Genomic DNA, 18,670 nt, shown 5'->3' on the forward strand with positions numbered 1-18,670 from the left:
GATGAGTGCAGATTTTTCCTGTATGGGGGCCACAACTGGGGTGTGGAAGTTATGCCAACTTTTGCTATAGCCAAGAGAAATTTTCAGGGATTGGGTAATTTGCTCTTGGAACAACTTGTTTTGGGATGTGGCGTAATTTTCATCCTCTGAAGTATTTAAGTGAAAAATATTTATCTTCCTTGAGGCATTTCTGCATCTAATCTCTGTTGTCTAAACGAAACTTCTATGTCTTTGCAAACTGTCTGCATTTGGGTAGTTCTGTTGTTCTGATTGTCCGTTCCCGTTGGCCATTCTGGTTTTAGACTTACAAAATTCTGTTCATGTTGCATTAGAGCGATTCAAGTTGAGTCCCCAGTAGCAGAAAATATAGAGATTTTGTTAAACTTACAGAGGTTATAATTTGTGCTGGTACTAACATGCTACTGTAACAAGACATATGGGACATTTTAGTTTCACCGTAAGCAAATAAGCATCCGCGTGAAGCTTATAGTACTTGTCATGCTTTGCACGGAGTTTCATTTTTGCAAGATTGAATTAGCTTTCTCATTTGCAGATGCCATTGCAAAGCTAAAGTACTTTACTATTTACAAGGCGCTACTGGGTCCAAATCTTTCAAGCACAGTTTAATAATCCTGTATGGTACCTAAGACAGTACAGAATGCCAGTTTGCCACTCACCCCACACACCACACACACTCTGCATGGACAGTTGTGGTTTTCCCTTGCTGAGCAGAGATTGCATTTCCTTCCTGGCTGTGAAAAGAGTGTTTTCTCTCCTATCAGATAGACAGAGCCCTTTATACTTTCCTGGGCACCGAGGAGAACCTGTTTCTCCTTCTCCCCTTCACTAAATTGAAGTGTTTCCTTTCTTCCTCTTGGACAACTGTGGCAACAACAGGGCTTTGTATTTACTCGCCTTTTTTCGTGTCCTAAAGACTAGGCAGGATCTCCTGGTTGCTGCCTGCAAGGCTGCCCTTTGGAATCAGTGGTCATTTTGTGAGTGTAGAAAACATTTTAAAAGGGATCTTAATTATAAAGGTAGAACTAAATATAAGAAGAAAGGACTAACAATACAAAAATAGCTTCTCATTTGTATTTTTATTGCTTAAAGTTTGAGTTGATCTACATTATCCCAGAGAAGGCCCACCTCTCAGTCTCTTTTATCTGGGATCTTTACTCCAATTTCCTTCAGGTAACTTCTTGAGATCCATGTAGGGTGAAAAGCCAAGCATGAATCAGGACATATCTGGAAAGTAACATTTTGCATGCTTATTACCCTATAAGGATTGATAAAGGCAAAATTTGAAGATCCGGTTTGTTTTTTCCCATGTAACTGATCCCTTCTAACCATGTATCAAACAATGTTGTGTCAAACAGAAACCATGACATTCATTATATGTTCCAGACACACCCTTTATGAAAATATTACATATAAATGAATCACATGCTTCAATCTATCATTTCACTGTCAGGAAAGAATATTTGTTAATTCTTCTTCCACCTTCCTCTGAAGTCGCTAGTTGTCTGTAGCTAGATGGTGTCAATGACATCAAAGAGTCAATGCTTTATGTGGCGCAAGAACTCCATTCTGGTGTCTGTCTTGAACAAATGCTTGGACTAATACTGCTACCATCCCTATAGAGATGGGAAGGATTCTTTTCTCAACTCAGGCAGCACTTTGAAACTCTTTCCCTTCACAACACAAAAAAGTGGCTTGTTTTCTGAGTTCAGGGCTTCTGAGTTCATCTGATTTAGACAGATGCTGCCATTGAATCTTTGTCTGTTTTCTGCCCTTGGCACAAATTATAGTTTTGTAGGAACTGAAATGTGTGATTTTGAGCAATAACAGCTGCTAAAAGAGCAAACTAATTGAATGATTCTTCTAGCCCTAATTTCTATGGCGATTATCAAACTCTATGAAATAGAAGTATATGGTCAAGTTATATTGTAAAATGATTACAAAGGATTATAAAATGTTGGTACTTGTAAAGCAATCATGACTACAAAGTAGCCTAAGTATTTGTATTCTATATTTTATGAAGTTGTATTAGCATTTTTCCTTCAAAGCTGCTTTTTCTTCAATCTGTGCACCATAAGCAGATTTATAGCATGACATGCTTTCTTTAATTTAGTAGAGAAAATGTGAGCGCACATTCACAAAGAAACGCAATGAATGGATTTTTTTTCCATTAGCTGGTCATGCTATCTTTTAACTAGCATTAGCTGTATATTTGTGCTACATAAAATATTGACAGAATTCTCTTTCTGCTTTCTTGCCGTGATTATTTAGGAAAAGAAGCCCTTCAATATCAAGAGAACAGAGCAGAAGATACGACCAAAGGGACGAGAGAGACGAATATTCACAGTATGCTACATCAGACAGTGCGATGCCCAGGTCACCATCAGATTATTCAGATAGGCGGTCACAGCGTGGGCCTCAGTTATATGAAGAACCTGAACTGGGTGATTATAGAGATTCCAACAGAAGGAGCCGCAGGCGTTCCAAGGAGTATCCGGTAGAAGAAGAAGATGCACAAAACAGGGAAGAATATGAAAGGCAAAGGAGGGAGGAGGAATACCAGGCACGATACCGAAGTGATCCTAATTTGGCTCGTTATCCAGTCAAGCCACAGCCATATGAGGAACAAATGCGTATCCATGCTGAAGTGTCCCGAGCACGTCATGAACGGAGACATAGCGATGTCTCACTGGCAAATACAGAGTTGGAAGATTCTCGGATGTCCATGCTCAGGATGGAACGGCCATCAAGACAAAGATCTGTGTCTGAGCGCAGGGCTGCCATGGAAAATCAACGTTCATATTCTATGGAAAGAACTCGAGAGGCTCAGGGACCTAGTCCCAATCGTCAGAGGACCACAAATCATAGCCCTCCTACACCTAGGAGGAGTCCAATTCCTCTGGAAAGACCAGACATGAGGCGCTCTGATTCATTAAGGAAACAGCACCATTTGGATCCCAGTTCTGCTGTACGGAAAACAAAACGTGAAAAGATGGAGACCATGTTACGGAATGATTCACTCAGCTCAGACCAGTCTGAATCTGTCAGACCTCCACCACCAAAGCCCCATAAAACGAAAAAAGGAGGTAAAATGCGCCAGGTTTCATTAAGTAGCTCAGAAGAAGAATTGGCATCCACTCCTGAATATACAAGTTGTGATGATGTAGAGATTGAAAGTGAAAGTGTTAGTGAAAAAGGTAAGAGTTCCAATTTTTTGATTGTTTCAATACATAGATTTGATTTGGTTTCCGTTACTTTGGAAGTTTATTTTAGCTCTTTAAATTTATTGCAACCGCACATCTACAGCCCTTCACAGATGACTCAACTTTGTTCTGATGGGAATTGGGATTTTTTTTTTTTCTGATTATGTGTTTAATTTACGTAAATTTAAATTTAATGATTTACGTGGAAAACATCACAGCTACTGTAAGTGTTTGGATAAGTTAAAGGAGACAACATTCGTACTGAAAACCCTGTCAATGAAATCTGCAAAGTATCTAAAGCTGGGCTGTCATATAAGGCCATGGTTTCATGTCCACTAATACCAGATTTGTGTGCTCCTGGATCACAATGAGTGCATATTTGATCTGGATCAAGGGTGGGCGCATGACCGCATTTTTGTTGAATTAACTGGAGCACATGATGCAGACCTTATGCCAGTTTTGTGCTGTCTGCTGCAGGTTAAAGAGCATCTGATCTGCAAAAAGACCTGTGTATATGAAGTTAACCCATTGAAGTTTTGAAACAAATTTAAAATGACTGATGTGGTTTAAACCAATGGAGGTTCCTTTTTTTTGTGGTGCTATGATGATTTTTTATTGTAGTGCTTTTTAGATGTAGTTTTGGAGTTACTCCAATGTCAGAAAACTAAGATTGATTGAAATGATTTCCCAGCCCGTAAAAAGATAAATTATGACTTAAATATGACAACGTTGGACCATGAGTTTAAACTCGATCAAATGAATATTATTAGTTGGCTTACCCTCGTGTGTGTTGTTTTAAGCTTTTTTTGAGTTATTATTCTTATACCAGTGAACCTTTATTACTTCTCCTAAATGGTCATCTGCTCCTGTGGATTTGGGATAGAAAATTTCCTGCTATTTATTATTATTACTATTACTATTATTAATATTACTATCAAATTTGTTCTGAAGCAAGTAATTAACTAGAGTCAGTGAAATAACTCTGAATTTTCATATGTCAATATCAGCAACCATGATCTGATAAGTAAGGAGCAAGGTAGTGTAGAATGGAAGGAAATTTCACCAGGTCAAAGTAGACAGTTGCATGTACTTATGTGGAACAACTGTGCTGAAACCTTGACCCCCTTAGCCTTCCTGATGAATAGAAAAAACTTGTGCCAACTTTATGGTGTTCATGATTTTCTTCTTAGAAGTGACCTTGAGGAAAATAGGACCAATGAATACATGGGAAGTAGTAACAAAATGTTTATTTATGGCAATTCAGCGTAGGAAATGTAGAATACAAAATAATATACAAACAATATGTTTTTTGTACACATAACACACAAAGCATATACATTTAGGATTATAAAAGCATAGGATCATTTAGGTTGGAAAAGATCTGCAGGATTATTGATTACCACTAATTTAGCACTTCCATGGCTTCTAACATGTCAATAACCCTTGAGTCTGCTGCTGCATGGATCTCTATCCCCTACCTCCATGGAGACAGCGACTGAAGGACCCCACTAGCACAGTGTCTCTCAGACATTGGAATGCTGCTGCTTGGTTTATCTGTAGCAAGTCTGGTGTCATACCTTTCCCCTTCAGACCTAGTTTAAAACTCTCTCCATGAGCCCTGCCAATGCCTGAGAAAAGATCCTTTTCCCCTTTTGAGACAGGTGACCCCCATTTGTCATCTGCAGGCCTGGTGTCATGTAAAGTGTAAACATGATCAAAACCCCCTAAAATTCTGCTGACACCAGGCTCGGAGTCAAGGATTGATCTGCTGGATCTCCCTCTCTTCCCTCATCATTTCCTGCAACTGGGAGAATAGAGAAGACCGCTTGTGCTCCTGATTCCTTAACCAGTCATCCTAAAGCCCTGACGTCTCTTTGCCTTTGGAGTTCTTACTGCAACTTTCCTGCCCCCTGAAAAATCTATAATGGCTGAGGGCCTTTCCAGGATAGGAACCTTTGCCTTCACAACCAGGTCCCAGGGATGCACCAGACTTCACCAAGAAGTGGGTCTGGTCTACATATTGGGCCTTTGGCTCCCTTCAGACAGGAGTTTAAAACATGCTGTACAATGCTAGATTCTCTTTCATAATAATGATCTTACAAAACTTACAGCTTTCACTTAAATAATTCTGTATTTTAAGTGTCAAAGAAAACATTCTTACTGATAACAACAGTTAATAGTAATGACAATGTCATGTCTGTCCTGACTTCTGAGGTAGTGAATGAAGCTAGATATTTATTATATAAATTAATTTAAAAAGGTTGCAAAAATTTTGCAGGAAAAAGAAATGCTCTGTACTTTGTTAATTTTGATTGAATTAATGTAAGCACTTTGTCATGACATACAGAGTGTAACTGTGTTAGTGTGGCCCAGTGATGGCCTGTGGCTGGAACCAATGTGGACAAAAGCCTTGGTTTTTCATAAAGGAGAAGAGCAACTGCTTGAACTGGGAAAGGATGTGACTGCTTCTGACTGTGTCTGCTCCCAGTCTGTGCTGGAGGTCCTGGGCTGGGAGGAAGTGACCATGCATAGCACAGGAAGTCATTCCAACAGTAACACCTGTACCTGGAACCAGAGCCAGCTGGTGCTAGCCTCAGCAGCCTGGCCACATGATTGAATAATATCCTCAGACCCTCCTAATTCTCCCCTGCTCTTTAACCACAGAAGTGGAAGCTCCAGAAAAGTGTTTGAGTGAATTTGGGATGATTTGGCTGCTGCTAGGTATGTGGGAGGAATGAAGAGATCTTTTAAGATGAGGAGGAGGATTGGATCTCACTACCTGGATCCAGCCTTCTGGATAGCTATAGGTAGGCATAGAGAGTCGTACCTCATTATTTTTATTTTCATGAATCCCTCCGGTGTAAACCAGCCTGCACTCAGAGTGATTTCTTCATGAATACCACCAGAGCGAATCCAGCACATAAGCCACCAGCAGTCCGCCTTGTATTGCAATACATTATTTCCATAATAGGTAAAATACAATTATTTTAAACACCTTTTATAAGAAATTAGTTTCTTCTCTTCCCAAATTACTTGCTTTCCACTCTTTAAAAACATCCCAGACATGAATATTTCTTAGCTGTCCTTTAAAGTCACATACAAAGTCTGTTTGGCCCAAGATATAATGCTGAATATAAAATATTTGTCCTTGCAGTGATGAAGGGTGGGAGTGTTAGAGTGGGGATTTGGTTGTGGTAATGAGTTCTCTGAAGTAGGAGAACAATTTTTTTTCCATATCTTTCTCCTTGGAATACCCATAGTTTTTCGCAGATTCTGCAAATAAATATTAACAACTGCTCTGCTGTGAGGATCAACCTGGGTCTGAGCTGCAGGAGCAGGTGTTCACTGATTTGCATCACAGATTTTACAAAGCCCTAACACTGGTTTTAAGAAACTAGTCTGAAAATTGTGACTTTTCCCAAAAGTGTAGGAAAAAATTGTAGTCATATGCTCTTAAAAAAACTGAAAGTTTGCCTTTTTAAGCTTATCTTCAAAAGGAAAAGAATTGATACATATATAGGCTGGAACATAAATATGTATACAAAATGAAGATAGAGATTTAGTTCTATTAGTTCAATGGAGACAGTGACCAGCCGCTGGATTAAGAGCTCTGGGAAGAGCATCCGTTATTGCTAAATGCCTGTGCCTTTCAGTATTTGGGTCTGACCTCATTTCAGTAGCTATCTGCCTTAAGGTAATTTTTCCTTGATTTTTAAAAATGTAGTTGTTTTCAGGGGAGGGACAAGGCAAAATTATTTTTATGCATGTTTCTTGTTATGGCCGGAGAAACTAGTGCCATGGAATGCTCCTGCCTCTTCTCTGTGGGGGACAAGGGAAACTGTGAGCAGAGAAAGCTGATGAATACCCTGAAAAGACTCTGGTACCCCATAGACAGTCATGTGAAACACAAGCGTGGTTGAAGAATTCTTGCAGATGGAGATTCAACTGCAGAAGAACTAAATCCTTATGATACTGAATAGTTCTTGTAATGCAAATAAACTTGGACCAGGAAATTTGAGTCATATGCCAGGCTGAGGACTGACATATTGAATGGGAATTAGGACGCATTACGAGGACGAGGAGAAAAGGGAAAGTAGTTTAGGATTGGCAACAAAATGTCATTGGGTGTCTGGAAACCAGTGGATTGATAGGCTGTAGAAGAAGAGGGAGGAGCTAAACTAGAAGATCAAGTAGGCAGTGCCTGTGACTTGTAGTTTGGGAAGAGCAGATAAAGTGAAGGGGACAGGTCTTCTAAAGATAACTGGGAAGGTGAGAACTGGAACTTCCTGAGTGGTAGGTTAGAGGATTCTGAGAAGCAGAACCAGCATTTTGGGAGGGATGATGAGTGGCTGGGAAAAGGGCGTTCAGAGAAAAGACCAGGAGGGCTAAGCTGGGCTTGGAATTTTTTTGGTGAGAGAGACTGGGACTCCCTGAGCAAGGAATGTGGACCTGGCAGCATTGACATGACGGCTGAGGGGGTGTTTGGTGAGATGAGATGTACTAAGACCATGGTCAGGAGCTGACAGTGTGACAGAGGAGTTCATTCTTTAGAAGCTCAGGAAACAACGCATGAGAACAGTGTTAAATGGACATAGCTGAGATTACGAATGTGTTTACCTGAAATTTAGGCTGTGCCAGGATTATACATGTTTTCCAGACTGAATTTTGTGCAGGTCGTCATACACATTGGAGCTCTCTTTAGTGACATAACTGAACACCAGTTTACCAGATGGCCTCTGCCTTTTTCCGTGAATAGGATAAACAACTCTTTCTTATTGTGCTATTTTAATTTTTCTGAAACTCACCATATTTTTTCCACATTATGTAAGAGACCCTTCTTTACTCTTGCTGTGAATACCAGGCTTGTGAAACTGCAAAGATGTCTCCATTTACAACACTTAACTGCTAGTCCTGAGATCAGCGTAGCAGATGGTTCAAGGCTGTATCTCCATGACAGGACCTCCTGCCTGTCTTAGGAAGTACACTTTGGAGAGAAAAAAAAGAAGTTGCCTATATGTTTTGGACCAAAATATTAGGTATATTGCTATTTTCCCTAATAATGAAAGATCAAAATTGGTTAAAATGTTAGAGAAAAACAATTCTTGAAATGCCAATGTTTTTATGAAATTGTAAATTTTAAATGGCTGTAAAATAGATCCTCTATCACTAAACCCAGGGATTATAGTGACATATTTATAAATGTTCTAGACTGTTCAAATCACCAGTTCTTTCTCAAAACCATCTCAGTTTGCGTGGTTCAGTTCGAAGGCTCCGAGAAATGTGTCTTGTAAGAAGAGAACAGTTGTGATGTTGTTGCAGTAGAGTGAACACTGAACTATGTCACCTACAGAAGTCCAAATAAAGCTGTATTTTGTGATGTGCAAGTTAGGCCAGCCTTTTTACATTGCTTGTCCAATTTAAGTGTCTTCTATTGTGAGGGACAGAGTATTTTTTTACCTGCATGTTCACTTAGATGTTTTTCAGTGCAATTGTAAGGAGTAGGCCGTAGGGGACGTTTGAAAGGGCCCCCATAGTTTGTTAGCCAGCATGAAGCAGATGTGAAGCAGAGTGCTGCAGGCTAATTCTGTGTGTCCACAGGCTTTACAGGTAAATTTAGAAAATCAAACAGTACCACTGCCCATGTATTCCTTATGGCAATACTGTCAAACCTGCAGTCTGCCAAAGGACCAATCTGAAGAGACTCAGGAAAGCTTGTGATCCTTGGGCTTGTTGTACCCCCACTCAGACCACCGGCATGAGAGAGGTGACCTGCACTGAAGCTGGAGTTCCTTCTGCACCTTCCCCAAACATGTGAGGGTCTTAAACACCCTACAATTCTTTACAAATCTCTCAAACTTTAGGATTTCAGCGAGGGACAACCTCTACACTGAAGAAGAGAATTCATTCAAGGAAATCTAGGTCCGTGATAGCTCCAAATATTGCTCTAATTTGTTCTAAATATAAAGTAGGACATAGTAGATTTTCCAGTGATGGTAAACAGTTCAGGCATACACACATACCATGCTCCCAGCCACTTTGCAGAGCACCCTGTGAGAGGTATCTGTTTGCACAAATGGTGGCTGACATCTTATGTGGGTGGAATCTGTGGTGGGAAAGGCAAATGTGTTTGTGTTTTGTCAGAGGTGCAGTTCTTAAATTTAGTGTTTGCTTTCACTCTTATTTTATTAAAACATGATGGCTAGATAGTTTTTATTATCAGAGAAACTCATATGCATAGAAGCATAGAATTCTGGTTGGAAAAGATCTTTGGAATAAAGTCCAGCTGTTAACTTAAGAGTGACAAGTTCACCACTAAACAAGTGTCACATTCACGCCTTTTAAATATCTCCAGGAATAGTGAATCAACTAATTCCCTGGGCAGCCTGTTCCTGTTCCAGTGTTTGACAACCCTTTCGGTGAAGAATTTTTTCCTTATATCCAGTTTGAATTTCTGCTCCACTGAGAGGCCATTTCCTCTCATTCTGTTTCTTGTAACTTTGGAGAAGAGTCCCACACCCTTGTGTCTACAACTCCTCTCAGGTAGTTGTAGAGAGTGATAAGGTCCCCCCTGAGCCTCTCTTTCTCCAGGCTAAACACCCAGCTTCCTCAGCCAGTCCTCATAGGATTTGTGCTCCAGACCCTTCACCAGCTTTGTTACCCTTCTCTGGACATGCTCCAGCACCTCAATCTCTTTCTTGTAGTGAGGGGCCCAAAACTGAGCCCAGTATTTAAAATGCAGCCTCACCAGGCTGAATACAGGAGGATGATCACTGCCCTGGTCCTGCTGGCCACACTATTGCTGATACCAGCCAGGATGTGACTGGCCTTCTTAGTCACCTGGGCATGCTGCCAGCTCATATTCAGCCAGCTGTTGACCAACACCCCCAACACAACATGTGGATGGACTCCAGCGATCTTAAAATATTCAACGTCTCTGTGTTGTTGATTGAAAGCTTCAGAGTGCAGGGTGTGTGAGCAGAAATGTGTGCTTGCAGGACCAGGTGGAAACACACTGTTCTTTGTCACTAAGTGCATCGAAAACATACATATATAACCTTGCATTGGCTGTGTTATGGTCATTTACAAACATAGGAAGAACTGCCCTTTTTCATGATGAAAGTTAAAATGTCCTCATGTATGAAACAGCTTTCAGGTCCTACTTGTTTATTGCAGTATTGAAACCAATCTGGTAGACATCCAGTTTAATTTTTGACAGAGAATTAAGTCTATTTGAAAACAATATACTTGTCACAAGTTAGAAAAAATATGGTAGCTCATGGCGTGAGGAGCAGAAAGCACATTTCCTGAGTGCTACTGCAAGAACAGTGCATGTCTTACATGAGCAGAGATGCCAAGGAAGTGGGATTCCATCATAGCGCTCTCACTTTTAAATTCAGAGAAATAAGGGACCTGATTTCAATCCTACTTGTGCCAGTTTCATACATCTTCAACAACTTTGGCTTCAAAGTTACACTGAGCTAAATTAGATCAGAATGAGGTCATTGTTTCTAAAATTTGTATCATTCAGGTTAGGGAGTTCCTGAAAGTCTAACTTCTCTTAAAACAAATTATACTAGAACAAATTATACTAGAAGGCAAAATTTCAGGACTGAGCTGCAGCAGTTGAACAAAAGGACTTTGAATTTTCACACAGTTGCAGTATAGAAATATCTTAGAATTCAAAATACAAATTTTAAATGGTCAAAAGAAGAATAATTGATTATTTAAAATGCTGAAATGTTTGGCATGTTTTATTAAAACAGATTTCAGTGAGTGACAAGATTCCTTCTTACTATTTCACGTAATATTGCAGAATAGGAGATTGTGTTTTGTTTTTGTAATTAAATAATTTTTTTTTCATAGACACCTCTTCCTCTTACGTAAGGTAAATGTAACTTAAATGTATAAAGAGTTTGGAAATTCAGAATTCTATTATTCCATTTTTTAAGCTTATTCCTATGAATTGTCTTATTTTAAGTGCAAATATAAGAGATATTCAGAGATAAGAAATATTACACTTTTCTCTGTATATTTTTAAGCAATAAAAAGTCACTGCTTTGAAAGTACTTCTTATAGCATTGACTAAGAAGTACCAAACTACTTTAAAATATTAGTATTGCCTATGATATTTTTTCTAGAAAAATATTTTTCACAGATGCATAGATGAGAACAGAACTAGAATGTTTAAAGCTACAGAAATTTCTAATTGTAGAGAATTTTAAAAACAGTCATTGCCAAACCTTCTCCTACTTACACACTTCCATGTTCCTTAGAAGATATATGAAAATGGTGTGATCTTCTGCAGCATTTAGAGGACTCTACTGTAAAATATTTTAAATTTGCTATAATTTAAACTTGGCATAAGACAATAATATCCCTCACAGAAAAAGCCCTGCCTTTTCTCAGTTCTTGGCTGCATATTCACATCCTTATTATCACTCCTGCTGGAAGAAGCATGCAGGCAGGTACACACTGCATCAAGCCAGGAAACTTTTGTGGGTAACTCTAAGTAGGCAAAAAAATGGTAAATATTAACATTTGAAGCTTCCTTATAAAATGATGATGATTGTCCTCTAAGATATTAAAATACATGCTGAAAAGATGGTGTGTAACTGATTATGCCTTTTCAGAATCTGAGGATAGACAGGGATTTCCTGAAGTAAGGAAGAAGAAATATTTTCATATCATAATAAGGGAGTACAGAATATTTTATCATAAGTGAATGAACATGAATAATTTCATAGCATTTCAATTCAAACAAAAATGTCTAATACTCAATTTTATGGATTAAAACCTTGCCTAAATTGCAGTCCGAACCTTCTGTATACAAATGTACAGAAATAGTTAAAACTGTAAGTCTTTAATCCTATTTCCTTTTACTCTGGGACTTTGCTGGAACTATGGCTATAGAAGAAATGTTGTCTGGGCAAAAGATTAATTGTCTTCTGAGGTGATACAACAAAAGAACTATGAGTTATTACTAAAGTATTTTAGTGCACTTGTTGTAGTTATCTATGGTTTCAGATGAGATTAAGTTTATTATTAATAAGACAATATGATTTTTAATATTTTTAACTTACGGTTTTTATCATTGGAACTATCTTCAGTTTACCTTTTTAACACCAACTGCAAGATGTAGTTTACCCTGGAATTTGTGAAAATTTTCTATTCTGAAGGTAAAGATGGTTCTTTTTCAATTGAAACTGTAAACCACCCAATTATATGAGTGACCAATATTAAAAGTATCATAAAAACATTTTTGCTTTCTCTGTACCCTTTTTTTATCTTTTCCAAATTTAAATAGACAACGAAAGAAACTTGAGTTATCATTCCAAGATAATTTCTCACTATCCTTTTCCATCTTGGCAGGTGGAATATTTGCTGAATAAAATCAATAAATACCCATTAACTTTATAATAGTGATGAAAGAAATTTTTGTACAAACATGGCTGGAAAGGGTGTCATCCTACAAAATGCAAGGCTTCCAATGTAGGTAATTGTTATCTTATTCAACCTGCTCCACTTATTTCAAACTACTATTTCAGTTGAAATAAGTTAGAAATTTTTACTTGTTAACCAAATCTTCTATCAGGGATAAGTGCTAATAATTAATGCATATTTGGCAGAGATAAGGCAAAATGAAGACCTGCTGGATTCTGCGTAAAACATTTCAGTTCTTTACAATGCCATGATAGAACAACAAGCCATCATGGAGTTTTTCTTTTGAAGTTTTCTGAATATTTATGTAAATACTGTGATTTTTTAGTCTTTTTTACAGAGGAGTCCCAGCAAACAGAAATAATGACAGCACAAAAAGAAAAAAAGACATGTAATACCTCCAGAATACATGAAGAGTGTGTTTTTCAAATTACAATTTTCTTTATACTTTGATGAAATCATTATTCTTCTAATAAAACAAAACTCTTAAACCTATCTGTCATGATTATACTCAGTGTCATTTTAGATTATGTTAGTGCTTTCCTATGGTATATTTAAATTGATTATGCAGGTAATTTAGTTACTTCTTCTGTTAACTATCAGAAACAAAATGGGCCACCATCAAATAAATGTACTTAATTAAAAAAATTATTTTAAAATTTTTTTTAATATTTTAATTGGGAGTATTTTATCAATTGTATGGGGTTTTTTTTTAATATATTTTCTTTAAAAACATGTCTTTCTTGTTCTGTTTTTATTTTTATGTGAATTTCATTAAGGATAGGATAATCAGTATGGGAGAAATAGAGAAACCAAAATGAAGGGGAAACAACAGAACGGGCTGTACATATGTCATTCATGTGAAAACTGTATTCCTAAGATGCTCTGTCCTTCAGCCCTGTTGTCCCAAGCTCCCCTAAATGTGCCATTCAAGACCTGGGATTATTCCCAGAAACTGCTTGACATTAAACTGAATATTGTCGAGGGTGAGACCTGGAAGCATATGTTTGTCAGAGGAAAGCGTGTTCTTTCCATCTTTTCGCAGTTCTCACTCCATCCAAGCCTCGTCCGTTGCAATTCACAATCTGGGCACCAGGAAGAAATATTTGGTACGAATACTCTGGGTAAAGTGGCACCAATTTCTGTGTCCTTCTCTGTCTGGCTGTAAATTGAGCAGCAGCTGTTCAGGAGCTGCTGTATAACACTGAAGCTGTTCCTGAGTGTGAAGGGTGAGACAGACACTTCGGGCAGTCACAGTGACGATCCTACAGAAACCCTTCCCAGTCAGAGCCCTCAGAAGGTGCTGGATGATGAGTGCCTCAAAAATCAGGGCATCCTCCTAGGAATCTGATTATTGATTTAGGAATGCAATTTCACCCTATTTGTGAAAATTCTAGCTAACTTTTTCCAGTAATAATATTCTCTTGAAAGTATATTTAAAATCCTATAAATGTGCTTTAAAGTTTTTGGGGTCTGTCATTAATATCAAAGGATCATTAATGCATTTCTTCTGTGATGGTCCACTGATATTGAAATCCTTTTTTTAGGGGCAAGGTAGAAAAAATGTGATGTAATGATAATGACTTTTATGATAATTAAGAAAATATTAAATAAAACTGTTGGAAGAGAATTGGGTCATTGGACTCTATCAAATTAGTGCTCAGTGGTTTTGTTATAAGGTTGTGTTGAGAAATTTATTTTGCCTTGGCATACAAAGTACCTACAGGTCTCTTAAGAATGAAGTTTTATGCTAGCATATAGGCTAATATTTTTACCTTTTCTACTGAACTTGTCCTATTTTTCATGGGAAGGTTAAAGAATATTGCACAAAGAAAACAAGAGCATTTAGCCCACTTTTTTTTGGTTATAAATCATAACTTTTTTGCCTTATGGTGCTGTATGTGGCTTTGAAATATGAAAGGATTAAAAAAAATTAATTTCTAATTTACTTCAGAAAATATTTCACACAAAATATATCATGCTTTTCTGCTAAAATAATGACATCTTATAACATTCAGCTGTATTGAGGACAAAGCAGGTCTGCAGACTTTTGGTCCTGACTACTAGATGAACATGGTTGGGCATTGTTGCATATTTTCAGAACCACTGCAGAATAAAAGAGAAAGGCGAAAATGGAGAGATATCACATAGAAATTTCACTGAGTTCCCCCAACAACATTGCCATTATTTACACTGCACCCTGGTCCCCCCTTGTATAACCCATCAGAGTCTTTACATTACTCAGTGGTTCTTTTTCCCTTTACTGAATTTTACATTTTTCTCTTATATTTTTTTCCACACTTTCCTCTCTTTTGAAGCCATGTAGTTTAGGCAATTATTTGTTTGATCATGCTGCAGCACTTAACAGGCTTTCAGACTTGAAGATACTTCAAAAAATTTTATTTCAGTTAATATTTAACTTGCTAAATTGTCGAAAGTGCTATGGAAGGCACATACATCTGATTTCTCCGTTTCACCTCATTGATTAAGCAGCTTGTTTCAAGGAATGTTTGAGTAGCATTTATGAGCATGGAGAAGTAGATTACAAAAGAAGTGTGTGGTATTGGAGCTTCTGGTTTATGTCTCAGCTGTTTCAATAGAAAAGTGAACTTAATAGCATGTATTCATGCAACACTATATTCTGTGTTAAGATATTCTTTTGAAATGTGTAAAGAAAGATGAACTGAATGAATATGTATATAAAAAATACCTGTGTCACACACCAAGGTTTAGACCAGATTGAAGACAGCAATTCTTATGAAAATGCACTCAGATCAATGGTATTCTGGAGAAACATTCTGTAAGAATTAGTTCTGGTGTTTATACTTTCTGCCTTTCTGAACATTTAGATTATGAATATCTTTTAGGTTCCTAGTTATATAATCTGTTTACTTGGAAAATGTAAATATATGGGCATTAGTTACATAATCTAAATAGAATCAAATAAAAGATTTAATCACAAACCTCCATGGCTGTTTACTGTTTTGCCTATTTATAGGCCATTTTCTATATACATCTATTAACAAGGAAAGGCTTGGCTTCTGATGCACTGTGAAAGATGTTTAGATACTACACTTCCTACTACTACTAGGAAGTGAATGCAGTATGTTTCATTGGATTTTATAATTTCTAATAATTTTACCATTTCTGCATATTATTGTTTGGATTTAATTTTTTTCCTAAGTTTAGTTCTGAAAATCTGTTCATACTGAAAGTTTGTAAAAGATGAGTTCCTTTGAAAAGTCTTCATGTTCTGTTTTTATTACGTAATTTTAATACACTTTAAAAAAGAATATTACAAAACCCCCATTTTTTAAAGCTAGCATATTGGTGATTTGAAGAAATTGAATTTGTTCTTGAAAGCTTTTGACTTAAGAAGGTCATCAGAATTAGGTTTGAACTTCAGACTAATTATTCCAGCACAATTTAAAGGGCTGCTTTTGTTTCTTCAGTGTACAAAGTGTATTCATGTGGCTGAAAGTTCCTGGTTTTCTGACATATGTAATCCATTGCCTCAAGTCAATCACTATGATCCTTTACAAAAGCCAAGCCTGGTCAAGTTGAAATCTTCATAGATGTAATTCAATATAAGCAGAGGTAGCTGGAGAAGGTTTTCTCCTATTTGCTTTGTGTGTGTAGTATTGCAAGAAAAAGTTGATTCCTTCAAACCCATGAATTTAATTGTAAATGTATAAAATTTTCATGGAGATTCAGGCCCAGTAGAGTGGCTGAACCAATTTAAAGACCCTATAAAAAGCTGAGAAGTCACCAAGTGCTAGTGTCCCACTTCAAGATACTGAGAACACAAGGGTTTGTCTTGAGGTGTGGCTCACTAAGGCAAACTGAGGGGAGCCAGAAGCTCGTTGTCTGGAATGAAAGCCCTATTTTTCATCCTATCTCATGATTGTTGATCTGCACCAAATCCATCATTTACCTGATTTTTAGTGAGGCATTCTAGGTGGCTACACTGGTATGAAACTAAACTTCTACAACAAATGAACACATTCCTTTCACCTTAGTAAGCTGAAGAATTACTATGGCATATTGCACCTTTGCCAGAATGGCCAAAAAGAGCCCAGTCACACTTCTGGGAGCAGCATGGAGAAGAATGAGAGCCCTGTCCAGTGACAAAGAGCTGTTAGATAACTCAGCTGCCTAATGAACCACATTTGCACGAAACAGTAAATAATAGTATGACTTTCAAGCAATGCTGGCAACATCATAGGCAAAATTGCAAATTATAAAGGATGATGTATGTGACGGCTTGAGAGATGACAGAGTAGGTGAGAGCCTCTTGGTATTCCTATTTTCCTAAACCTGCAACTGCATACCTTATCTAAAGATAGGTCTGCACTGCAGTCCAAAGCATGACTGCAGCTCATCTTGACAGATGAGAACTAGTTTTGAGGGCAGTAGTTAATGTGCTAATGGCTGGAGCTGCAGAGTGCTGACTGCTGAGACCCTGGGTAAATATTCACATGGTGAGTGTGTGCTGGGCTGCTGTGCCCATGTCCTTGTTACTACGGAGGCTCTGCTTGTGTACAGATACCCTGTGAGATAAGCGGCTTTCCAGCCCTGGCCTCTGCAAGATGACTTCTCTAAGCAGTAAGCTTGTGCAAATAAGAATCCTTTACGGCACCTGTGTAAGATGAGAACAAGCATCTAGCAAAATGCCAATACTTTGTGTTACTGCTGTAGATAAGTTCACAAAATAGATGGTTGTGGCAAACTTCGTACCAGAAAAATATATTATTTATTTAATGTTGCATTTTTTACCAGTAGTCTTCTGTAAGAAAGAAAAAATGCAGCAAAAATAGATGCACATTAAGGCATCTTGACATGATTCTCATTCAACATTTTCTGAGTCTGATTTTCTGTTGTTCCCCTCTCTTTTTATCTGTACAAAGTAACTAAAAAGTGGGTGTAAAACATTAATATTCTGATTTGCTAATATTAATACTAACACCTTCCTTGTGTTCACTTCCCAGTATATCAGATGATTAGACAACATGTGTTGCAGGGGAAGATAAAAGCTTTATTTTTCAAAAGCTGTAAAGTCTCAGTGTGTCTGTGAAATTCAATGAGAGCACAGAATGCTTAGTCAACACCTTTGTTCTTTTAAAATATCTGGAAAGAGGCTTGTACACAGTGCCCTATCTCTTTGAGGCATTTACATTTGTGTTGTGTGAGTGTGAAATCCCATCACCCTATGAAGGCACTGACCTTCAGTGACTCTGCACAGATACAGATCGCTGAGCATTTTACATGAGCTGTGTGAAGCTGAAGTTCGCTTTTTATTGACAACAGTAAATTGTGCAATAAGAGGTACTATGAAAGTACATTGTAATTGTATAATTTTGTTGCTAATTATAGATAACAGTTGCAGGTCACCTGGATTGTTTGAAAAAAACCAGGTTGCCGCACTGTCTCAGACTTCCTACTTTGTCTATAGGTTCTGTATCAGTGAGACTTGGTTGTTTGTGCTGTAGTTTTCCTTGCTGGATTTGTGTGGCAGGCTGATTTTTTTTTTTTAAAACCCCATAACAATTCAGAAAATGCAATTCAGCCATGTTGGAGTGAGTCCACAGGAAAATGACTTGTTTTGTCCATGTTAAAACACTTAAGACACTAATTTGAAGTGGTGCATCACCTTCCTTCTGAGGTGTGCATTTTATGTCACTAAAAATACCAACAGAGAGTTTTTAGAATCCTCTGAACAAAAATCACAATTCACAGAGGGTTAGGAGAGAATTGTTAGTATTCGGTTGCTAATATCTATGGCTCTGCAGAACTTGTTGAGGCTCCTGTGTATCACTGCAATATATAGGGACTTTTCCTAAGGGATTGTCTTGCATACTCCACAAGAGGATTTTCCCTTTAACTGCTCTGAACCAAGGCTGTACAGGATTACAAAGGAAAGACTATATATTTTGTATTCTTGATATGTCTTCTACATCCTGCTGACCCCAGGACTCCTTATGTTGGCTGGTGAGAAATATTTTTCAGATAGT

The 18,670-nt window shown here is 37.7% G+C and overlaps 1 protein-coding gene across 47 annotated transcripts in view; it reads left to right on the forward strand.

Annotated features, from left to right (window-relative positions):
- RIMS2 (regulating synaptic membrane exocytosis 2) overlaps nt 1–18,670 on the forward strand; it is a 456,084-nt gene that overhangs the window by 193,915 nt on the left and 243,499 nt on the right. For all 47 annotated transcript variants that reach the window (XM_048329132.1, XM_048329133.1, XM_048329166.1 and 44 more), the window contains one exon: nt 2,290–3,215. In XM_048329132.1, coding sequence (XP_048185089.1) covers nt 2,290–3,215 — 926 coding nt within the window. The remainder of the gene's footprint in view (nt 1–2,289; nt 3,216–18,670) is intronic.

This window comes from Corvus hawaiiensis, chromosome 26, assembly GCF_020740725.1.
Source record: "Corvus hawaiiensis isolate bCorHaw1 chromosome 26, bCorHaw1.pri.cur, whole genome shotgun sequence".
NCBI lineage: Eukaryota > Metazoa > Chordata > Aves > Passeriformes > Corvidae > Corvus > Corvus hawaiiensis.